Source organism: Gilbertella persicaria (assembly GCF_025201335.1).
Source record: "Gilbertella persicaria strain CBS 190.32 chromosome Unknown B0P05scaffold_37, whole genome shotgun sequence".
Lineage (NCBI taxonomy): Eukaryota > Fungi > Mucoromycota > Mucoromycetes > Mucorales > Choanephoraceae > Gilbertella > Gilbertella persicaria.
Window position 1 is genome coordinate 118,840 of NW_026251998.1, and position 22,941 is coordinate 141,780.

General features: G+C 37.4%; 8 protein-coding genes across 8 annotated transcripts; 4 read left to right on the top strand and 4 right to left on the bottom strand.

Moving 5' to 3' along the window:
* Positions 1–6,375: 6,375 nt before the first annotated feature.
* On the bottom strand, positions 6,376–11,094 carry B0P05DRAFT_553032 (uncharacterized protein). The gene is made up of 5 exons (XM_051579524.1): positions 9,763–11,094; positions 9,488–9,715; positions 9,360–9,428; positions 7,143–9,315; positions 6,376–7,095 (listed from the first exon to the last, which is right to left on the bottom strand). Exons 1-5 carry the CDS (start codon positions 10,894–10,896, stop codon positions 6,443–6,445), a joined length of 4,257 nt encoding a protein of 1,418 aa, XP_051432207.1. The 5' UTR covers positions 10,897–11,094; the 3' UTR covers positions 6,376–6,442.
* Positions 11,095–11,578: 484 nt separating this feature from the next.
* Positions 11,579–12,258, bottom strand: B0P05DRAFT_475496 (uncharacterized protein; the record flags this gene model as incomplete). The annotated part of the gene is made up of 2 exons (XM_051574843.1): positions 11,579–11,782; positions 11,839–12,258. 2 exons carry the CDS (start codon positions 12,256–12,258, stop codon positions 11,579–11,581), a joined length of 624 nt encoding a protein of 207 aa, XP_051432208.1.
* A 194-nt stretch (positions 12,259–12,452) lies between these two features.
* On the top strand, positions 12,453–12,992 carry B0P05DRAFT_553036 (uncharacterized protein). Its single transcript, XM_051579525.1, has one exon. The coding sequence runs from the start codon at positions 12,659–12,661 to the stop codon at positions 12,830–12,832; it is 174 nt and encodes a 57-aa protein (XP_051432209.1). The 5' UTR covers positions 12,453–12,658; the 3' UTR covers positions 12,833–12,992.
* Positions 12,939–13,952, top strand: B0P05DRAFT_553037 (ribosomal protein S2, flavodoxin-like domain-containing protein). The gene has a single exon (XM_051579526.1). The coding sequence runs from the start codon at positions 13,048–13,050 to the stop codon at positions 13,894–13,896; it is 849 nt and encodes a 282-aa protein (XP_051432210.1). The 5' UTR covers positions 12,939–13,047; the 3' UTR covers positions 13,897–13,952.
* A 184-nt stretch (positions 13,953–14,136) lies between these two features.
* Positions 14,137–15,599, top strand: B0P05DRAFT_475579 (methyltransferase TRM13-domain-containing protein; the record flags this gene model as incomplete). The annotated part of the gene is made up of 5 exons (XM_051574848.1): positions 14,137–14,264; positions 14,309–14,620; positions 14,670–15,095; positions 15,140–15,364; positions 15,416–15,599. 5 exons carry the CDS (start codon positions 14,137–14,139, stop codon positions 15,597–15,599), a joined length of 1,275 nt encoding a protein of 424 aa, XP_051432211.1.
* On the bottom strand, positions 15,272–18,834 carry B0P05DRAFT_553046 (uncharacterized protein). The gene is made up of 16 exons (XM_051579527.1): positions 18,561–18,834; positions 18,415–18,506; positions 17,923–18,372; positions 17,763–17,878; positions 17,333–17,719; positions 17,254–17,284; positions 17,144–17,212; positions 16,898–17,095; positions 16,770–16,855; positions 16,615–16,723; positions 16,472–16,570; positions 16,343–16,424; positions 16,141–16,300; positions 15,869–16,098; positions 15,606–15,828; positions 15,272–15,548 (listed from the first exon to the last, which is right to left on the bottom strand). Exons 1-16 carry the CDS (start codon positions 18,742–18,744, stop codon positions 15,539–15,541), a joined length of 2,526 nt encoding a protein of 841 aa, XP_051432212.1. The 5' UTR covers positions 18,745–18,834; the 3' UTR covers positions 15,272–15,538.
* A 2,105-nt stretch (positions 18,835–20,939) lies between these two features.
* B0P05DRAFT_553051 (dnaJ-like protein subfamily C member 12) lies at positions 20,940–21,596 on the top strand. The gene is made up of 3 exons (XM_051579528.1): positions 20,940–21,047; positions 21,097–21,163; positions 21,210–21,596. Exons 1-3 carry the CDS (start codon positions 20,973–20,975, stop codon positions 21,371–21,373), a joined length of 306 nt encoding a protein of 101 aa, XP_051432213.1. The 5' UTR covers positions 20,940–20,972; the 3' UTR covers positions 21,374–21,596.
* On the bottom strand, positions 21,597–21,926 carry B0P05DRAFT_553053 (ribosomal protein L31e-domain-containing protein). Its single transcript, XM_051579529.1, has 2 exons — positions 21,720–21,926; positions 21,597–21,669 (listed from the first exon to the last, which is right to left on the bottom strand). Exons 1-2 carry the CDS (start codon positions 21,895–21,897, stop codon positions 21,635–21,637), a joined length of 213 nt encoding a protein of 70 aa, XP_051432214.1. The 5' UTR covers positions 21,898–21,926; the 3' UTR covers positions 21,597–21,634.
* Positions 21,927–22,941: the final 1,015 nt, after the last annotated feature.

Here is a 22,941-nt window from a genome sequence, read left to right on the forward strand (position 1 = left end):
CCTCGACGTTTTATAGCAATTGAAAGATAGCATTTTCTTGGAGAAATAAAAACCTATACAAGTTCTAACGGACTTTCTCTGTGTTCTTACCTTTTCTCTTATTGAATATCTACTCTCTCTTCATCTCACAACAGAAGTATACAAGAGAAAGGAAAGAAACAAATAAGAAAGAAGAAAGCTACTATACAATATTGTTAATTGGAGTCTGTCCTTGGTAAAACTCCTGTCTTAGTAACTGGTTGCTCTGGGAAAGAACATACTTGGTAGTTATCTGAAGAAGGATGCTTTTGGGAACATTTATTAACATTATCATGTACCTTAGTTATTTTTATCTTATATTCTATTTGTTTTGTTGTCAATTGTATTTTGAATTATTTGTACTGGATTTGTAAGTGAAAATCCATTGATGAAATCATGACCGTTTACATTCTGTAAATAGGCTTTTTTTTTTCTATTTTTTTGTTGATTCGACAACATCAAGACTCATACTCGCAAACAATAAAGAACACCTTCAAAATATCGACTAAATTATCATTATACCTTGACAATGCTACTCTTCTGGTCCAGCGTAATGTTCGCTTTGCCATGGTGGCTATGCGTTCTGGTCTACAACCGTTGGGTGTCCACTCGACTGGTTTCTCTCGCCTGACCTCTGCTCGGTTGTATGCCACCTTCATTCGGCCTAAGCTGGAGTATGGCCTTGCTATCTCTTCTCTCTTGGTCCGTGACCTGAAGGTGATTGAGCGTGCTCAAGATCAGTGTCTCCGACTTGCTTTTGGTGGTCACCCGAAGGCGTCTACAGTGGTGTTCAAGCATTTGACCCACTTGCCTTCTATGAAGGAGCGTGTTGCCATCCTTGGGTTCAAGATGTTTGTGCGTATGCAACAGTTGCCTGCTGACACCTTGCTTGCTGTGTTGCTTGCCCACATTGCCTGTGTCCCTACTGCTCCTCGCTTCCGTTGGCCCACGTTGTTGAAGAACAACCTCATCTGAAAGCTGGTTTGCCATTCCTCTGTCTCTCCTTCTGTCCCTCGCTTTGCCTCTTTGCAGCAGTAGATTGCTACCTCTGGTGGTGATCCCAAGCCTGCCATCAGGCATTATCGTCGTGCCTACTTGGCTGGTCTTCTGGCTAGACCTGATGGCATCGTTCTCTTGCGTGCTTGTCGCCCCTCTCTGGGCATTGACCCCATCCTCCTGCCCCCGATGACTGTGTGGGAGCGTAGTCGTCTACTTCGGTGGAAGATGGGTTGGCTCCCTGCTCGTCCAGTGCCTTGTCGTTGTGGTCATCCACATGCATCGCGTAGCCACTTGCTCTCTTGCCTCTCTGTTGCCTCTCGTCTTGGTGTTACTGCTGATGCTCAGCCAAATCCTCTGGATTTTGTGCTGAATCAGCTACCTCGGCTCGGCTCTCCGCCATCTCCTAATGACCAACGTCATTCTAACTCTCTCGTGCGATGGTCCTCCTGGTGGCCAACCATCTGTGCTATCATGCTGGAGATGGATATGATCTGTCTGCCGGATGCCGAGTTCAGTCCCTGTTCTCAGGCCACCCCTAGTCTTGTTCTTCTGTGTGATATAATCACTAATAAAATGGTCAAATCAATAAGTCGATTAGAACCAAAACGGCCAAAAGAAGTCTGCTTTATTAAAGGTTATATTTTGTATTGTATTTATACTGTTTGTATGATAATTGATTATCCTTAATTTGGGACTGAGTGTGTATACACTAGCTAATCGGTTGAGTGGATTAAGGTACACAAGAACTGGGTACATGATCAGGGCACAGACCTCGTCTACCATTGGTATTGATGCAGATGTCAATTTGTGATTATGTGATGGTCTGATCTTTAACATGTTTAAACTAAGACAGAAGACATCCATCGAAGCTGCGGATAAAACTGTGATTGAAAGATATATTTATACATGATATTAATACTTGCTCTTTTAAGGCATAACTAGTGTAAGAAGGGATGAATAATGCTGTGTATACAACACAACAGAAAATTTTGTGTGGTATGTTGAGATCCTATGGTGGAGAAGATAACGTTCCCAGTCAGCATCCTTGTTTCCATTGAGTGAAAATGCTTCTGTTTTGGCTTGGTTGAACTTCGCATTAGACACATTTGCGTACTGTGTGAGGTGATACTGCAACCTGGTGAAATCATCTTGTGTCTTTACTACGACACAGACATCATCTGCGTAAGCAATAGTTTTGACGAACAGAGAATTCCCATCAAATTCGTATGCATATCCGATAAACTCCCGATCCTGTTGTATGGAAAGTAGAAGGGGTTCCAAAGCCAGGTCGAACAAGAGAGGAGACAGAGGATCACCCTGACGTAGGCCCCGTTGTTGGAAGACTGTCTGCGTAAAGTAATCATTGATGTTAACTTCGATTAGATTGCCAAGGAAGAAATTGTGCACACATCTAATAAATTGGCGGCAAAAACCAAAACATTCCATAACTTTCATTAAGTAATGTGGGTTTACTCGGTCATATGCCTTTTCTTGATCAAGTAGCATGCCTATACCTGGATATTGACGGTGGCGGGATTGATGAAGCAGTAGATGTAAAAGCAGTCCATTTTCGCCTATAAACCGACCTTTCATAAATTCTGTCTGTGAGCACTGAACGATATGGGAGGTGATGGTGTTCAAACGAGAATTCATTACCCGGGAAAGTATTTTCGCATCACAGTTGATTAGCGAGATCGGCCTCCAGTTCTTTAATTCAGATAGATCCCCTTTTTTCTGGCAATAGTCAGACTCTAATATCCTTCCAAGAAGCTGGTGTACAATTGATGGTCAAAGCACTGTTGTATACCTCTAAAATTAAAGGATGTAGAATTGGCATTTGAAACAGGATCCGAAGAAATTGATATCCCAAACCATCTACGCCCGGACTACTCTGTTTCGGACAACGTTTAGCTTGGTCCAACAAATCTTCAATGGTAATGGGTGTCATTAGGTGATCGTTTTGATCATTCCTCACCATTTTATCGAAGTTCACAGAAGCTAGGTATTGATCTATCTCGCTGTCGGCGACTTGGTCTAGAGTGTATAACTGTTGGTAGTATTCTCTTACTACTTCACGCATATCGATGGGATCCGAAGTTCGTTCCACTGGTATCTCGATTTTAACAGTAACGATATTGGTGCCATGAGGTGTAGGTCTCTGGACAGACGCCATATACTGCTGTGCTGACCGTCGTTTGTATAGGTTCTTCAAATATCCAGCATCCTTTTCCCCTCTTTCTCGCCATCTAATACCAGCCTTAAGCCGTTCTATCTCCACTAGTTCTTCTTGCAATTGGCCCAACTTGGCATTGATAGGTCCAATTAACTGGTATCTTAAAGCAGGTGTCGGCTTTCCTCTCAAAATCTTGTTACGCTTCTTTTCTAATTGTGTAATCGTTTTCTTCCTCCAGTTCACATATTCATAACTGTAATTTTTAATTACTTTCTTGGTAGCAGCTTTCACTCGATCCCATTTTTCCGCCGGTGAAAGTGAGGGTTCAAACTGTCGAAAATAGTGTAGTAAATTGAATACTTTCTTATGAATTTGTTGTTGTAATTCACGATGATTCGAGTAGGCGGAATTTGCTCTCCACAATCCAGGTCCCGTTGGTGATTGTCCCACAACCAATGTCATATCTAGTATCGAATGATCTGACCATGCTGCCTTCAGACGAGTGATGCTAGTGTCTTTCAACTGGGGCTGCAAAAATTGTCCCAAATATATATAATCGATCACTGAAGTCACTATCGATTGCTGTTGTGTTCTTTGGAAGGTTGGTACTTCGGTTAAATCATTCATATGCATTGCATTCGAAAAGTGGACATCTAACAAATTAAGCCATGCTGACGATGTCGCGCTAGCAAGGCTTTGTGGTCGTAGCAGAGAATAGTTGAAGTCCCCAGATATGATCAGACGATTGAAATCGATTCGATCTTGTTGATCATAGAGCATGGTGGTTAACCTATCGAAAAATTCTCGTCGTGTTGATCTCAATTGTGCGGGAGCATATATGTTCAGTATATAGAAGGTTTCAAAGAATTGTTGAGGATGATCAATTCGACATAGTTGAAAGCGATCATCATTATAAACATGGTCTGTGTTAATGAGTGTAATTTTAAAATTTGTTGATAAAGAGACAATACCGACATGTTTAGTCCAATGTGAATATTGTGGTTGAAAATGAATGTTTAAGGATTGAATAAGGTCAGGTGTTCGAGCTTGAGTCTCTTGGAAGCATATAATATCATATTTTTTGTTCGATTTCAGAAATCGTATATAGTTGGATTGAGTCTCAGGTGATCCGGATTTAACCAGACTGTTGGCATTGAGTGAAGCATAGTGGCATATAATATCTTTCGACATATTCATTTAATTATTGATTGGTTTGGTTGACCTCCTTGAAGAGGCCATCATCCTTCTGGGTGCAAGTTGATCGACGGGGATGAATACTGGGTGAGTTTGACTGCTGTTCAACATGGACATGATTGTTGTACCATGTAATCAATGCTTCTGCTCGTGCAGTTTCTTTATTGAGACGCCATCATATAATAGATAAGTTACCATCATTTCCTTTGGCTTGGAAAGGGGTAATTTCATTAGCTGCTTGCACTTCCGCGAAAGCCTGTTCAATTTGGGCAGGATTATACCCTTTTAGAGTGTCAACATAGGTTTGGATTTCCTCCAAATATCGAAGGTCATTTTCGTCATCAGTACATTCCACTCTGTCATCCATGTGCATGTCCTCTTCGTTTGGATCCTCTTTCTCTGAGTGTTCTTTCTCTGGAGTATTATTCATTGCAGTGACATGAGGTTGGTCTTCCTTAGGTGCTGGGGACTCGGATGACTGTGCACGGTTGGTGATCTTACGTTCAAAAGACTTGCCTGTTTTTTCTGTCCTGTTTCTTGTTTGGGATGTTTGTCGAATTCTTTCGGGGACATTCGTAAGATCGGTGTCCTTGTTCATGGCAGGAGTAACATAAAATGCGAGCTCTAGAAGTTTCACAAGTAAATTTGGTGTGACCATCTTGATGGCAATATCGGCCCCACATTGGCATGTTGTTCCAAGTGGCTCGGAAGACTTCAGTACTTGATTCCATCCAACTAATCTGGTGACTTAGCTGTTGAAACCTCATGGAGGGAGGAGTATTCTCGGGCTGATATACGTCAAGTACTGCATATCCGCTACCCATAAAGAACCCGGTTTTCTTCTCGGTGGTAATTCCAATATCTAAGATGGTTCCAAAAATTGCTAAACTAGTATTAAGCCCACTGAGTACCTCTTCTGAAGTAAACATAGGCAAATGAGAGAGCTTTAACCTAATGACTTGTGATTGGTCGGTAATCGCTTTGCAAGGAAGTACTTGCAGCTTTGATTCACTGAAATAGATACCAGTTCGAGCGATGTCATTTACGTCGTTGGCATCAGTCACGTAAACTTCGAGGTAACGAATTGCTCCATCACTAAGAGCCATACAAGCGTGTACTTTAGGGTGTTGTTTCTTTAACTCGACCATACACCGTTGATCAGTATACTGTTTTTTACATTCAGTAACATTGGAAAGGTATGCTCCGTCTGAGCGAGAGGAGCGATAAATTCTGGTTTGCAAAATACGAGTAATATCATCATTCACTTCTAGGTGAGGAGTGATATCGTTGTGGATGAGGGGCACGTTTTTAAGACGTGCCGCTTCAGCATACGTTTTATGCTTTGTTTTTGGTACGGAAGAAAGCATGAGAGATATTTTTAATTCTACAGATCTACATAAAAATGCAATTAAAGCTCCGAACTAGTTAAAAAAAACAATTGAAAATTAGTTCTGTCGCATATGAGAGAGGAGAGAATCTCTTCTGAAGGCCAAGAAGTACACAACATGATTGCTGTCTTATTAATATTGACTCTAGAGGTCAAATCGAACATTTGATTCAGCATAATTCTTTACCCGAATGATTACGTAAGATATATATATATATATATATTTATCAATATGAACATCATGAAATACTATTTTTGCATTGAATAAATAGAAAGAGAATGACTCATTTTAGTTGTTGTCCAACGTCTAACATTATCTTTTTGGTTTCAAAGAAAGCTACTTTTACTCATTCTGTAATGATATTAATCCGTCACCTTTAACAATCGCTTAAATGATGCCCTTTGGTGTCTTTTCATTTTAGTTAGCCCCTCTCTTTTTTTTTCTTTTTTTTCTTTTTTTACTATTGTAAGTTTCTTTTTACGAGACATATTATAAGTGAACTTTCATCTTTTTACTTTTGCATTAAAATATAAAAAACGTGATAATTTATGCTAAATGTCACTTGTCAACGCTAAAAATTTAGTTTTTTTTTTTTTTTTTTTTTTTTTTTAGCTAAAAGTATGGTACAAGAGTTATAGTATATATTAAAGGGGAATAAGAAAGCAAAGGGCTATTCGTAACGTTGACTCTTGCTGCCCGTAAAAGGATAGCAGATGAGATATTTGAAACCAGGAAATTTTTTGTTGATCTTCTCAGGCATTTCTTTTGCTCTCTTCTTTCTCATCATTCGGTCATAAAGTTCAAATTGACGACCCTTTGCGACATTATTAGGAAACCACCATTGAGATACAAATGTAACCACATAACGCGGCAAAAAAGCAGTGACAATCGCCAGCAAAAACGTCATCCAGAACGTACCACTGCCAAAAGTCATAGCAGCCATACCATAGATTGCTACAGAAGGGAAAGCACCGTAAATAACAACCCAAAGAAAAACAATGAGGATTTCAAGCCCGACAAAGAAGAATTGCCACCAAGTCCAATAATATGTGTTGAATCCTGGCATGATGTTTGCTAGAATGATGGCTGTAACTGCAACGGACGTTGAGAATTGGAGCATAGATTCAGAGTGGCCATTAGCGTTTGGATTGCCACCTATATAGAGAAAATAGAATGCGTAGAATACGACGACAGATTGCCAAACGCCATCAAAAAAATACAACCAAAATCTAAATTTAGTGTACAGTTTTCTTTGAATGCCAATGTTATACACTTGAGGTAAGTGCTTTAAATAAGGAGAGGTAAGATCTTGATCAGTCGCACCTATTACAAGCTATTAGAAAAGAAAGCAGTTTTTGTTTTATATTTACCAAGAATAACAACAGGTGCAATTGTGAAAATGATGTTATAAAGTTGTAAGAAGGAATAATCGTAAAAAATATTTCCAGACCATCCACTATAGATTTGATACCACAAAGAGGGAAACACCCAAAAAACGTTCTTGAAAAAGAAATTTAGAATCATTTCAGATATACGAGCATAACTCCAATGGCCTTGTACCAGAAGCAGTTTGTGAAGAAAACGGAATTGCGAAATAGCGTAGTCAGCAGCCATGGAAGCCTGTACACCTTCTTGACCTGCAATACCAACACCAACATTAGCCACCTGGATCATACTTACATCATTAGCTCCATCGCCAATAGCCAGAGTAACCACATTATGATATTTACGCACAAGCTGTACAACTAAAGCTTTTTGAAGTGGACTTACGCGACAACAAATAACACTTTTGCATCGAATAGCAATTTCTAAGAGCATCGCTTTTAAAGCATCCGACTCAAAGATATGCAAGAGAGCAGACCCTTCAATCACAAGTGCATGTTCTTGTCTATCATTTTGTTCATGTAAAGTGTCGTCTATTTTTTTCAAATGATCCAATGTGTTTTCCAGATTTTGTGATACTTTTTCAGAAGTTTCAGCGCCACGCACTGTCCAAAGTTTCATATCCACATCCAACAAATTACTTGCATAGCCAATATTGATAGCTGTTTCCAATTTGTCACCCGTTAATACCCACACTTTGATACCAGCACGGCGAAGATCTTCAATGCATTGAGGAACGCCTTCTTGAAGTTTATCTTCAATACCCGTAGCACCCAATAACCTGAGGTTGACTTCTATCTTTTCTTGAATGTTGGCAATTTTTCTAGCTCTGTCTTCTGTTGCTGTGCTTGCTTCATCAATCTCGACTTTCCATTGCTTGTATTCGTTTTCTTCCAAGTTACGGTAGGCCAGAAGTAATGTTCTAAGGCCACTTTCACTAAATTTGTCTACATCGCTAAATGTCTTTTCAACAATTTCACTGCTCTGCTCGTCTTTGCACAGTCTTTCCGAGATGACATTATCAGCACCTTTACAGTATAAAATGATATCGTTCCATGGCTCTGGCCTACGTAAAACAACACTCATTCGTTTTCGATCTGAATTAAATTCGAGTACATCAAGCAGTTCAAAATTGTATTCGTTCCCAAGTATATCAAGTGTCAATGTTGTTCCTTTTTTTCCAATAAACGCAAAACCTACGTTTTTTGCTGCATTCACCAAGGCAGCTTCATCGGGCGATTCAGCTTTGTAATCAATCTGTATTTTGACTGTAGGATCCACTCGATCTAATGTTTGATTTCCATTTGTGATGTTATCAAACTCTTCTCCTCGACTCTTTGTGCGCTTTAGTTTTCCTTTTCTGTCTTTCTTGTTGGACTTTTTCAAGTTGCGAAGACCAGGCACTTGAAGAATTTTGCTGCTACCGTTGCGTACCTTGTTGGCAAGTCCTTTCGTTTCATCCAATGTCTCACTGTCTTCTACAGAAGAGCTGTCTGGTCTTGAGGTAGAGCCGTTTTCGCCTTGACTTACATCATTAGCCATTATAGAGTAGTCGCCTATTTTAGGCTGCGAGCGATTCAGTTCTTCTGAATCATCTTCATCTTCGTCTTCAATTGTTTTGCCATCTTTTCCAATTCTTTCAATCATGACTGTGTGACACAAGGCCAATGCCATAAAGAATTCCTTGATTGTTGTTGATTTTGTGTCCTTGTTATCCATGTCTGCCGTCTTGATGTCTTTAAAGACTTGAGCATCTGCAAAAGAAAGTCGGTTGATATCAAGTGATGAATAGGTTGGTTCAAACACATCTTTTAAGACAGATTCGTATTCGTCCATGGCTTGCTGTCTTTTGTGTTTTGCTTCTTCATCTGCTTGTTTGTCATCATGGGTTTCCAGCGGGTCTTCGTCCGCATCTATCAAAGGAAATGAAGAAGGCGTATGGAGTGCTGATTCTGATGGATCATGATTTTGTGTTGCGTTTGCCTTTTCTTTGCGAAGACGAGCGCCTCGAGCTCCTTCTGACTCCGGTGAAAATCCATTATCTCCATAACGAGTACCTGCTATTGTACACTCACGAAATTCCATTACATTTCGAGTGAGTGTGCCTGTCTTATCAGAAAAGATATATTCTACTTGTCCAAGGTCATCAGACAACGTCCACTGAAAAATGGTTGGATAAGGTTTTGAATGTCCCGTTCACTTACAGTTTTAGGCACGCAAGCCTTTTTTGATTGTTCATCCCACATGTCCAAATCGTTATAGATAAAATAAGCCTATTGAAACATATGATTTCAAACCTCTGTTCTTTTTGTGTTTCTCCTTATGCTTTTACCTGAAAAGTTTTCACAAATTCAATAGAAACATAGAGTGAAATTGGTATAATGTTTTGAAAGATAATAAGACTGGACCAAAAATTGAGAAAACCTACATAGCCAGGCGATTCTGTTTGTGCATTGTAAAGAGAAGAAGCACTGCTTTTCATTTCACGCGCCCGCATCACACCAGCCATGATAGCACACACTAAACACAAAGCAAAAAGTACAAAAAATGCAACATAGATCTATAGATAACTGTCAACACCTCGTTTTATGTCTCTGTTTTCTTTACCTCTTTGTTCATTTCTTTATCAACTTGACTTCTCTTGCTTGGTGTTTTACCAGAATTTAGCATAATCTTTGTTTCTGTACCAGTAAAGATAACAACAGCAATAGCCCATTTTGTGTTTCTTAATACATGTCCACGCAATAAAACATTATCAATTTCAATAGGCGTCTTGTTCTTTTTTACCCATTGATCTCCACTCTTTTCTAGAGTGACAAGTGTGCCTTCAAAATTATAAAGATCAGGGGAAGGCACTCCTGCTTCCATATAGAAATGACAGTCATTCAAGCAGTCAGCACCTGATTGAATATGCTTCAATTCTTGAATGCTTTTGCGAGGTTTCAAGTTTGTTTCTCCGTCCAGATCTTTTGTTTCGACAAAACAAATGCCTTCCTTATCTGATGTAGATAACAATACAGCGTCCGCAGGAAGGCTATCACCATTACGAAGCAAAATAAAGTCACCTACACGTACATCTTTTGATAAAGACTTTTCAAAATAGTCCTTTTGATCATGGTTGATGGTTTGTTTATTTGATAAGCTCTTTTGAGGAAAACAAGAGAGCCAAGAGGGGAGTCTCGTATCTTGAAGAGGTTGATCTGAATAGTTGGTATTCTTGTAACCATGCAGGGTATGAGTCACATTTTGGTTATATTGTTCATCGACTTTGTGGCGCTCGTAATCTTCAAAGGCATCCTTGGCTGCTGTAATGAACACAACTGCACAGATCGGCAATAGCGTAAGTGCCGGCGACTTAACGCCAAAAAGCGGTAACATCTGAATGATAGCCATGCCCAAGAAATATAGATTGGCTGGTCTACGAAACTGTTCAAACAAGTTTTTCGGGATAAATGTGATGATGGTGTATTTTGACGTTCGAATCCTATTGGTAGCGTATGTTTGAATAGGATGTCCCTTTTTGTTTAATTCGTATTCTGGCAGGGGCAAGTTGACAAAGACTCGACGAGCTTTTGGTCCAATGCTTCTCAATTTGACATGTGTTTCATTGGTTTGAGTGCTTTTGATCGATGCATTTCGATGGATTTCTTGATAATAAGTGTCTCTTTTGGGTGGTGAATCGTCATCGTCATGGTTTTGATTGCGTTTTTTCCAAGGAAAGTGCCACCTTGCTTTAAACATACCGAGAATAGATAAGCACTTTTTATTTTTTATTTTTAAGAAAAAAGAAAAAAAAAAAGGAGAGAGAGAGATAAATGGCTCGAGTGATAGGTGTATGTGAATCAAACGACAAATAGGGCTTATGTTCTTTTTATAAAAAACTGACTGTAGTGTAACGTCGTTGCTTAAATTCGCAAAGTTTCCTTTTTAGAAGACCGGCAAACCTTTTTTTTTTTTGTTTGTTTGAATAAGCTCATAGTTTATTGTGATTCATGAAGGGCATAAAAATTTTCTCTTTAAAAACGAGCCAGAGATAGACTTGGCTTAAAGAATCTATATTTATTCTTTAGAAAAAAATAGGGCGAAGCAGAGTCACATTCATCTCATGTCTTACATGTCACAAGAAAACAAATTAGTTTAAACGTAACTACTTTCTACCTATCATTGGCATACTGATCCGTATATGTATCTCCCAGTGATGTTATTCAAGGAGAGAGAGAAAGAGAGAGAGAGAGAGAGAGAGAGAGAGAGAGAATAGTTATTGTTGAGTATGATGTAATACTAATGAGGTTTTGTCCTACTTTCTCCCTTTCAGGAGAAGGTGTCTTACAAGTCAATCTTGAATCCTATCGGCTCTGCTAACATTTATGCAAATGTATAATGCAGTTGTCTAATATTTTATTTATAGAAAAGAGAGACTGTCTTAAGCCAACAAAAATGAGATACCGACAGCAACCATCAATGTCAAACCTGTGGTGACAGTAACAGATGAACCCAAGCTAGTGTTACCAGAGCCTGTAGTAGCAGTGGAGCTGCTGTTACCACTTGTGTTGGTAGTAGAACTATCGGCATTATAACACATGGAAGAATTGTAGCTAGCAGAGCTGTCTACAGTAACATCAACACACTAGAAAAAAAGTGAGCCAAAAGAATATATATATACAGATATATATATTTTCGTACCTGGTATAACATACCATCACCACCATTGTACACGATTTGAAGTGTGGCATTTGTACCATCTTGAACATCACTACCAAATTGGAAGGCTAAACAAGAAGCTTCAGGGTAGGAGCGAGTACCTTGAGCCAATTGCTTGACAGCAGAACCGGAGAAATCACTTGTGTTAGGATTGTTGCTATATACAGCATTGATTTGGTAAGAGTAAGAGACATGACCAGAATTGATAGTAACAAAGGCATTCTTAGGTACTTTGACACGAGAGCTGCTGACAGAATCGAAACCACCACATGGAGCAGTGGGTTCAGTGTCTTCATTGAATCCTCTAGAAGTGGGATAGATCATTGTGTAGTGAGCATTCACCAAGTAACATTCAAGAGTTACCAAGGCAATAGCAAGACCAAGTAAGACACGGCTCATCATTTTCGAGAAAGTAAAGAAAGAATGAAAGAAAAAGAAAATGTACGTGTCTTGGATTTTCTTTCTTTTATATCCTTGAGATATTTTAGCTTTTGAAAAGGGTTTGATTGGCGGTAGCTTACTAATTTCTTCGGACACAGAAATTGACGGGCATGGAAGAAACTTTATTTTCTGCACAAAGCTGATATCAAATGATCTTGTGCTTTCTTGATTGCATTTGTTATCCATTCCACGCAATGGCTTAATTCTACGTATTAGAATAATAATGGCATAAAACAAAGACATATCATTACATATAAGCTCTAATTTTGAAGGGATGGAGCTATGGCTTTCATTTTTGAAGGGCAATCTCAGATAGACTTTTTTTTAATGAAAGAATGAGTACCTTGTACTAGATGAAATAATGAATTGCTTAGAGCAAAGGAAGCACTATACACTCATTGACTTGGAATTAAACAAGAGTTCTCCTACAGAACGTACCAATACTCTCAAACGGTCATTTTCATTTCAAATAGTCTATAAAACTCATTTGTATCCAAACAATCATGCAAACATGGTTCTTTTTGCTGTGATTTAAAAAAATGTGGCGTTTGAAAAAAAAGCCTTCGGACTGTGAATTCTGTGAAAAAGATTTTTTTTTTATCTTTAAAAGCGAGAACAGCGCTTATTGTATGAACCCTCCCTTTCTTTTTTCACCTGGACTTATTTGGCCTTCTAACCATTTAACTCTTTCTGCACCTTAACTCTTGCTAGAAAACAAACGATAGCCGTCCGCTTGAAAAATTCATTACCATGTCCAAAGTCCCTGCTATTTTGAACCCTACTGAAGAAGACATTCAACTCTTGTTGTCTGCTCAAGTCCATATTGGTACCAAGAACGTGAACAAGCGTATGACACCTTACGTCTTTAAGCGTCGCGCTGATGGTATCCACTTGATCAACATTGCCAAGACTTGGGAAAAGCTCATCTTGGCTGCTCGTGTCATTGCCTCTGTTGAGAACCCTCAAGATATTGTGGTCGTCTCTGCTCGTCCCTATGGCCACCGTGCTGCCTTGAAGTTTGCCAGATACATTGGCTGTGAAGCCATTGTGGGTCGTTACACTCCCGGTACTTTTACTAATTACATCACCCGTTCTTTCCGTGAACCTCGTTTGGTGATCTGTACTGACCCTCGTTCTGATTTCCAAGCTGTCCTTGAAGCTTCTTATGTCAACATCCCTGTCATCTCTCTTGCTGACACTGATGCTTCTTTGAAGTTTATTGATGTTGCTGTTCCTACCAACAACAAGGGTAAGCACGCCATTGGTTTAATCTACTGGCTCTTGGCCCGTGCTGTCCTTCGTCTTCGTGGTACTCTTGACTACACTACTCCTTGGGATGTCATGGTTGATATGTTCTTCTACCGCGATCCTGAGGAAATCGAAAAGGAAAACGAAGCTTCTGCCAACGTTGAAGAATCCAATGTCGAATGGGGTGCTACTACCGAAGAAGCTGATTGGACCATTGAAGGTGCTGCTGCTGATGGACCTGCTGGTCTTGCTGCTAATGCCGGTGAATGGTCTGCTCAAGCTGATGCTGGTGCTGGTGCTTCTGACTGGGCTGAAGATGTTTCCGCTGCCCCTGCTTCTGGTTGGGATTAAATCATCCTTTGATTTTTCATAAAAATAAAATAAAATGTTTATTTTTTTTGTCACAATTTTTTTCTTCTTTCTCTCTTTCTTTGTTTTGATGCCTAAAGACCCTTTAGTAAAGCGAGAAAAAACGACAAAAGGAACTTCTGAACCTTTTGTTATTCCTCCTGTACCTACAAGACCTCAACAATGTAAGTTTCTTGATTTTTCATTTATTTATTTACCTTGTTTCTAGGTCATCATTTTGTGATGCGAAAGAGAAGGTATTGTGGCTTACCCGCTAAAAAGGGTAATCAGTATTGCGGGGAACATTTGAATTGTGGTCAAGAGGGTGATGTGGATAACAAAAGAATACCTTGTCCTTATGATAATTCACAGTAAAGTAGACAGCTTATTGTTTTCATACTGACTTTTAAGAAAGTACGATATTTGAAAAGGATCTCGAACATCACATGAAAAACAAATGTAATTCTCGTCCTCGAGAACAGCCATCTTGTTATGCTTTAAATGTCAATTGTACTTTACCCCTTTCTGCAGAAGAACTCGAATTTCAAAAAAAGATTTATTCTCATCAAAAATTACATGTTCAGCCATGGTTAGCTCGAGTGAAATTGCAGGAATTGAGTAGAGAAGAATTAAATGGGCTGATTGATAAAGTTATCAAGATCCATGATCAATTAGTGCCTCCTATTCCTATGGAAATATTGACACATCCTTCTACTGAACTAAAGAGGTAACATAGGCCAATAAGATTGCTCAGTTATTGATCTATCCCTCTGTAGAACGACAGTGACAAACACAAAACATTTGGATCAATTGTCTTCTTTGATGGGCCATATGGAACAAAGTGGTATGCTAAAAGACAAGACAGCTTGTTTTGTCGAATTTGGTGCGGGCAAAGGTGATCTCTCTGCTTATGTCAAGCGAGCTGTGAATGAAGAGAACGGAGAAGCCACTTATCTCTTGCTCGACAGAAAAAGCGTACGCAACAAGGTAGATCAGACATTACTGGGTCAATCTGAACACAAGTCTCGCGTACAACGTCAATTGATCGATATTAAAGACTTGGATCTATCCAAAGTAGAATGTATTGCAGACAATCAAAAGAAAGTAGTGGCTGTCTCCAAGCATTTATGTGGATGTGCTACTGATATCACACTCAAGTGCCTAATGAACTATGTTCAACATGAAGAAACACAGGGACACACGTAAGATAAGATAAGATTGATATATGGCTTATCTATGTCTATAGTGAACCTATCTCGGGTATTATTATTGCTATTTGTTGTCATCAACTCTGTCGTTATGAAATGTATCCAAACACAAGTTATTTAGACTCGCTTGGCTTGACAAAGACTGAATTTGAAAGAATGAGTAAAATGAGTAGTTGGGCCACCTGTAGTAAAATCAAAGAAAATCAAGACGAACATGCAAACCAAGATGAAGAAGAAGAAGAGGAAGAAGAAGATGCAACCACGTAAGCAAGCATATATGTATATGTGTGTTTATGTATTTATATCCCTATTAGCCATCATTTTTCTGGTAGAGATCATAAAGAACGTACTGCTATTGGTTTAAAATGCAAGCGTGTGCTGGATATGGGTCGTGTTCAGTACTTGGAGCAATTTGGATTTGATGTCAGATTGACTTATTATGTTGATCTGACAACAAGTTTAGAAAACTGTGCATTGATTGCTACACCTAAAAAATAAACCTACTTTATTAATTTCTCAAGTAATGTCTTCCATGCCATCATATTCAATCGTTCTTCTTTTGGTAAATGCGTCTTGAAGCATAATAAGAGTTGTTGATAAGACTGAATGTAATCCTTACGATGAAGGTAGTATATCCAAGCCATTCTTGGTGTAGGGTATTGATTCAAGAATGGAGCGACAAACTGGTTGAATTGAGTGCTATAGTCTTCCACTAGATCATATTGATCTTCACACATAAGTATCAATAGATACAAACACTATTTTACCTTTTTGAGAGAGATAGAGTAATAAACAACTGAAATAAGGATATCCCAAATGCTGAATATATGCTAAATGTCTTTCTCTTTTCTTCTCAACAGACTGAGCTGAGGTTTGTACTATTTGAACAAGACTAGAGGCACCACCATACTTTTTTACCAATTTGCAAATCAAATCTTGATCTTCAAGTAGTCTGTGAAAGACAAGGTGGCGAGTATCTCGAAATATCTGATAAGCACTAAGAAACTAGATGAGTTTAATATCAACCCATACAACTTACTCTTCAGTCTTTTGTTTTGAAAGAGTGTTCAGTAAGAGAGAAGCAATATCCACCATTGGACGTAAAGAAGCTCTTTCTGAATGACCAAACTGCACAGTATCTTGGCTGTCCATATCAAACCCCTTGATCCATAAACGAGTCAAATAATCGCATAACATGGCTTCTTCAAGTAAGTGGCATATTATTTTGATTCGATACATACCTGCTATAGATGGTTGAGTTGTATTCATGTCATATTCAAGCGTATGTTTATCTTCAAAATAATGAGCTATAGACAATGCTTTCTAAGGAGAAATAATTCAGCTTGTGTTTTCTTTCATTGTTTACTTGCCACCATCAGTTTCATAGCATAATAAAAGAAATCTGTTGTTGGCTGTTCAGAACAAGCTTCGATGTGAACCATTTTTAACAAATGGACTACACTTTCACTCTATGCTTTTATATAAGTCAATGTCTTTCTAGTGAGATATCTACCTCTCTTTTAAAGAAATAACGTAATTGCTCTTCAAGATCTTGTATTTGACTTGAAGAAACAGAATGCATTATTTGAAGCAACTTTTTTCTTAATTCTTGATCAGGTTGACTAAAACAAGGCAATAAGACAATAATAACATAAAGTAGTATGTTACCTTTTAGCCATGTATTTTGATACTGTATGACAGACGATACTTGTCTCTGTTCTTTGAAATAACTTGAATCGATCCTGCTTAGAAAGCTATAACAAGTGTTAGACTGTCTTTATATCATACTCACTTACCCATGAGTATATATCATTTTCTTTCAAGACAGTATAGATTCTTTTCTGAAAATAGTATTGAGCACAACTAAATGTACTCAAATCCATATCCAAAGAGAGGAACCGGCATTGTCCATTCAAAATAGAGTTGGATAAATCTAAAGCAGCTCGAGATACATTTTCTTGATTTTGACGGCGTATGGGGAATTGTAAAGGAGACTTTAATGGGGAATTATTAACTCTGTAGTTTCCCATTGCTTCACTTACATTAGGTGCATCTCCAAAAAATACAGCTTGTTCCAACTTGGATTGAAAGATACGAGTATCACTTTCTTCCTATAAAGTTATAAATACATGCATTATCTCATCAGACTTACAATATTTTTAACTGCTCTAGCATACATATTACTACGATAATTTGTGTCAATGATAGACTACAAGTCACTTGTTATTTACTCTGTTAGCCATGAACTTAGTATCTTGTCAACATCCACTGTAAATCGAATGGCACCCTGTTGCCTTGTATAGATTAAGACTGTGTTCTCTTGCACTATTTCCGTATAAAGCACTTGATCTTGAACATAAACAGACGCTTCAAAGATAGATGTCTTGTCAATACTAGTAGCTATGACTGTATCTTTAAATGATACAAATGCAATATCTTTAGTAGAGATCAAATGTGCTTTTCTTTTTAATGTCGTAAAGGCTAAAGAATGACCGCATATAATGTGTGCTACTAAATGCTCTTGTTCTTTTTCTAATTGACACTTGATCACAAAGTACTGAACATAACCTTGCATATTTGGTAAACTATAGGAGATCAACAACACAATATCTCGGTTACTAGTAAACGATGAGTTTATCTTTTTCTTTCTTTTTGTTTTACCTATGTACATTCATGCCCACAATCTCGCATTGAAGGTCTTTTTTAACATAATAGTCTGGAATATGTTGTTTGATCTTGTTCTTAATTGTCTCTTCTATCATACAATGTGCTATATACTACACATAATTCATCATCTTATCACTTTCCTTTTGTTTTGTACCTGTATTTTATGCTTTTCCATGTTCCATAAATGAATTGCCTTTGTTGTGCTGATATAAGCAATAGAGTTTACAAATTGAATGCAAGTAATAGATCCATGGTCTTGCTTGAATTGTTCAGATAATGAGGGTATTTTGGAGAAATGATACGATCCAGTCAGCATGAATGCATCAAACCAAGATTGTTGCTTATAAAATTTAAACAACCCATCCTTATGACAAAGATAGATATCACCCGATACAGTACCTAGCAAGATTTGTTCCATATTTATCATCTTTACAGTAGTGATGCCATCAGTTATTGGGATGGTATAGTCTGATGGAAACTTGTCATGTTGAATCCATCGTATATGACCCTGTACACTCACAATAACACATACAAATGGATCCAACCGTACATCAAACAAAAAGGGTTGATCATAAACCATCATATCCTGTACTGATACTTCCATCTATAGGTTTGATGAGATTAGGTATAGCCCATGTCTGCTTACCTTTAATCCAGACTGATCCACGATCAACATGGCCTTGGTCAACAAGACATATAGCTTGTGTGTATACCATATTCTTAGACTAGCCTCAGGATCTAATGATGATGATGATGATATGATGAGATCGAGACAAGACACATTCAACATACATTGTTCTAGTTTTGTTTGTATCGTCTCGGGAATCAAGTTGTACCAACTTATCTCATACGCGTCTGTTTTACTGAGTATAGCCTTGTTCTTCCAAGACAGTCTTATATGATCCAAACTATGTCGAAGTGATGTTTCTTTTAAAGGCGCCTTTGTCAATAATTGTGAAAAGTCTTTGTTTGACATAAAGGAAGAAGGTTATCATGCAAAATAATTATTTTATCACCGCTTATGATGATGATGGGAACACTTTTTTCAGTATATTTTAATCAACAATTTTGGGGGCTTGCTTTTGCTCTGGTTCTGTTCTGGTTTTCGCTTTTTGCCTTTAGTGAATCATGAATAGCAGAGATAAGTAGGTACCCTCTATTAAGAATATTTACATGCTTATTTTTATCTTGTGAGTGGAAGAGATTGACTGCAATATGTGATTATCTCCAAAAATGATGCCCATTTCAACGATGCCGAAGCTATTAGGCACCTTAATCCTCTTATGTGATAAACAATGATACCCGTTTATTGTTATAAAACGGTTAGTTAAAAATAACTTGATAGATCATTATAAAATGACTGCAATTACTTTTTCTATTTTAATAATGAATATTTACGCAAAAGGGGTTGTTTTTTGGAGCATTGCCTTTTTCTCGGCACCTCACTGTGAATTTACAGACAATTTTTGTAGCCCTGGGTCGAAAGGCCATTTTGGTCAAATTGTATAGGTTGCTTTTTTTGTCTAAATCAACTCCAAACGTGCCATATATATTAGTGAACGTTGTTTGTAGGTATCTGAAATGTATATGTACTTATAAGCAGGGTGTATACTACCTTTGTGTGATTATACAAGTCCATGTGTTTGTCTGTTTTTTGATAAGTTCAATGTCATCTTTGACGTAGATTTTATGTCAATATACTTGCTCATTAGAAAAAGTATGATCACTTCAATAGATACAATTACTTCTGAATTATCTAAAGAAATCAATAACATCTTGTGCTAAAAGACACTGATTTATTATATATACGTATACTTCATATGAAAAGTAACAAACAACAACAAAACAGCATCAGCTGAAAAAATATTCTAACCAACTGAGCTTGCTTTCTCTCTTTTTACTCCCTCTTTATAGGATACTTACAGCTTAAATCTTTTTAGAGTCAATATATATATATACATATATTTTATCGGTGGAAATTAGAGTGCATGAAGTGTTTACTTTTATCACAAGTATTTTATCAGCTGATTACATTTCATTATGTTTCCTACGCAAGGAAAACAATAATTCATCATATACATGTAAATTAAAGATAAAAGATTAAATAATATCAAGAAAAAGTATTACAGAATGAACATAATTTAAAACTTGCTGAGAAGTTTATAACAGTTATTTTCGCAAAAATGGCACTTTTTTTGGGTGGAGTAAGACATGTTCACCGCCTATGTGCGTCTTCTCTCTAAGTGCTTTTTAGCCACATAGCAAGGATCACAAAAAAAAAAAAAAAACTTGTCTCTTTGTCCCTTTTTATCTTCTTTGATCCTTACTCTTCTTTTTTGGCTATCAATTTCAATAGTCAACTCTTCAGCGATGTCAACAACTTCAAATTGAGTATATTAATCTATACTCAGCCTCTTAGAACAACTCTTGTCGATATCTTCGAAGCCTTATTTTGCTATTTGGACATACCAAGTGTTTTTCTTTTTTTTTTTTTTTTTTTTTTTTTTTTTTTCAGAATGTCTAATAACATCTAAAGGTTAGTCTCAATTTCATTAGCTTATTCTTGACAAACATCATGAGTTTTTTGATAAAAGCTCAATTATTTACTTTGATCGACAATAACTACAGCTAATTAATAAGCTCTCTAACTTTTGAAGTCAATTGATTGTATTTATCATATCTCTGCATCGTTTAAAGGCATTTTTAATAAACAAAGGAAATAAATTGATTATTCTATGAGCGAAAAAAAAAGGGAACCCATATTCTCATGAGCACTAAGCAAACATAGGAACTGCTGTAGAATAAAGCAATTCTTGTCATCTCTATGATGAATAAACACACTCTTACATGCTGAAGACAATTATCGGTATCAATTTGATTTCCGATGTGTGTAAAACGATTGCTGTCAATATTTAGAATCATTAACTTTGTTACAACAAACAATAACATGCATGCGATATTTGTTCATTTCATTACAAGTATATGACAAAGGACGCAGAATATACATTAAAATTGTTCTAAGGGTGAACTCTAAAGACAACAGACAAAACGATGTTTTGAAAAGCCTTCAGTCTTCTTTTCAAGGGTAAATTGTCTCCTACATGTAGCCACTTGTTTTCAAAAAAAAAAAAATGCAACTGCTTGTATAGAATAAAGGAGAAACTTTTCTCACGCTTTATTTCTTTTTCTTTTTCTTTTCTTCTTATGCAGTCTATCTTTGATATTCAGAAAGAAAAAGAGGATTTATATGCTATTCTGAACTGCGTAGACACAAGTTCGGTAATATATACTGACTGTATTTTATTCTCTTATTCACCATCATGCAAAGCCAGAGCAAATAAAGACCGAATATAAACGTTTAGCACTTATACACCATCCTGACAAATCCCTTTCACGTAAGAGACACTAGTTGCAAGCTATGGCTGATATGACTTTGTTTAGAAACAAAAGAGTTTGAGCAAATCAAAGCTGCTTATGAAATTGTCGGCAATCCTCAAACCAGAGCACTTTATGATAAGTGGAGAAATAGCAGTCTAATCATTCCATTCTCTGAGTATGCTCAATTGGGCACACATGCACAGGTAAAAGAAACAGATACAAGTTGATAACTAACACATATCGGCAAGACGGTACACTGGCAATCATTGCCCACACAAATGACATTGACTAAAGACGACGATACAGACACGAAGAAGAGTCCATTGAAAAGTATACGCATACCCGCAACAGCACAACACTTGCCTACTGTCAATGTAGGCACCTCAGGATTCTGGAAAACAAAAAACTATACAATTCAAGAAAAACCTTAATAAAACGATCCAGAAATGAACATGCTGTTATGATCCTACTTTATTCAAAGAAAGGATTTAGTTTTCATCTTCGACAACTTCGGTTTGGAGACCTGTAAAAAAAAAGAATAAGAGATCACGTACTTATGCTACACACTCTTACCCTTGAAGTCAGCAGTGGGAACGTAGGTAACGTAAGAATACAACTTTTCCTTGGCATCTTCATCATCGTTACGCTTACGAGCGATACGGACACGGATACGGTGGTTGTTGTGCTTAACACCACGAGACCAGATAGCCTTGTTCAAAGAGGGATCAAGACGAACGTCCTTGGTACCCATAGCCTTTTGAGCGAAAGCCTTGACAGCCTTGATGGCGTGGGGAGAACGCTTTCTCAAAGAACGACCAAAGACATGCTTGTGCAAGTGAATGGTGTATTCACGGGTAACGACATCAGCGAGGGTGGAACGCTTTTGGGTGGTCTTTTGGTCCTTAGCCATTCTATATAAAATGAGTCATCCATCCATCTGTCAATAGAGACTTACTCTTAGATATGAAAAGAGGAGGATTCCTTCTGTTTGCCCCATTTCATCTTGCATTTGTTCACTCCATGCATAGTAGCTACTTGAGCATTTTCCTTTCTTGCTTGCTATGTTTGATTTGCCGCACAGGGAGTTAAATCCGGTCCGAATATTTTTTGACACTTAACTATTGTTCCCGACATTACTTCAAAATCAACGTTGAAGAAATCAAGATACATGCTCTCTGAAACATGCTTTATTTCTTACAGCATGAATTGAAAGAGCTCTTCATTGGTGAAATGCGCAATCTTTATCTATTTATTTATTTATTTTTTGGTGTGCAAAGCCATCCCAATTAGTGTACGGTTCATTTATGCAATCTGGATTATTAAAGTGTATGAAAGAATGGTTTTTTATACAATGATAAGGTTAAACATAACTTGTCAAAATAGAGTCCCTTTTCTTATAAAGAAACGAATATGTTCAAGACAACGAAAAGCCCTTTTCAATTAAACAATATGCATATTTGATATTTGGAAATAATGGAAATAGAAAAAAAAAAAGAGTAGCTTATATTAGCTTGCTCTACTCCTTTAATATCCTTAAGAATTTTTGTTTGAAGATAAATGGCGTGTTTTCTTTGTATTGTAGTCTAGAAGAAATATATGCATCATGTACATGATGAATTCTTTGAGTCTAAAAAAAAGTAGTTTTTTTTATACTTGCTGATAAATTTCTTCATGCCAAACACGCCAATCATACATTAAAGAATAGGTTGATAAAGCACAAACTTATTTGGTTCATTCTTGATGCTGATTTTAGATAAATTACGAAAAAAGGAGTCGTATGTTTGTTTATGTAGAA

Excerpts from the sequence above, each read along its gene's own strand:
- B0P05DRAFT_553051 (XM_051579528.1), top strand. The coding sequence starts at position 20,973 with ATGCAGTCTATCTTTGATATTCAGAAAGAAAAAGAGGATTTATATGCT. Across the intron at positions 21,048-21,096 it reads ACTGCGTAGACACAAGTTCG|CCAGAGCAAATAAAGACCGA; the intron begins GTAATATATACT and ends CATCATGCAAAG. Across the intron at positions 21,164-21,209 it reads TCCTGACAAATCCCTTTCAC|AAACAAAAGAGTTTGAGCAA; the intron begins GTAAGAGACACT and ends GACTTTGTTTAG.
- B0P05DRAFT_553053 (XM_051579529.1), bottom strand. The coding sequence starts at position 21,897 with ATGGGTACCAAGGACGTTCGTCTTGATCCCTCTTTGAACAAGGCTATC. Across the intron at positions 21,670-21,719 it reads TCCCACTGCTGACTTCAAGG|GTCTCCAAACCGAAGTTGTC; the intron begins GTAAGAGTGTGT and ends TTTTTTTTACAG.
- B0P05DRAFT_553032 (XM_051579524.1), bottom strand. The coding sequence starts at position 10,896 with ATGTTTAAAGCAAGGTGGCACTTTCCTTGGAAAAAACGCAATCAAAAC. Across the intron at positions 9,716-9,762 it reads ATAAAGAAATGAACAAAGAG|ATCTATGTTGCATTTTTTGT; the intron begins GTAAAGAAAACA and ends AGTTATCTATAG. Across the intron at positions 9,316-9,359 it reads AGGCTTGCGTGCCTAAAACT|TGGACGTTGTCTGATGACCT; the intron begins GTAAGTGAACGG and ends ACCATTTTTCAG.
- B0P05DRAFT_553046 (XM_051579527.1), bottom strand. The coding sequence starts at position 18,744 with ATGTCAAACAAAGACTTTTCACAATTATTGACAAAGGCGCCTTTAAAA. Across the intron at positions 18,373-18,414 it reads TGGATCAGTCTGGATTAAAG|ATGGAAGTATCAGTACAGGA; the intron begins GTAAGCAGACAT and ends TCAAACCTATAG. Across the intron at positions 16,856-16,897 it reads AAAATGATATATACTCATGG|CTTTCTAAGCAGGATCGATT; the intron begins GTAAGTGAGTAT and ends CACTTGTTATAG.
- B0P05DRAFT_553037 (XM_051579526.1), top strand. The coding sequence starts at position 13,048 with ATGTCCAAAGTCCCTGCTATTTTGAACCCTACTGAAGAAGACATTCAA.
- B0P05DRAFT_553036 (XM_051579525.1), top strand. The coding sequence starts at position 12,659 with ATGAATTGCTTAGAGCAAAGGAAGCACTATACACTCATTGACTTGGAA.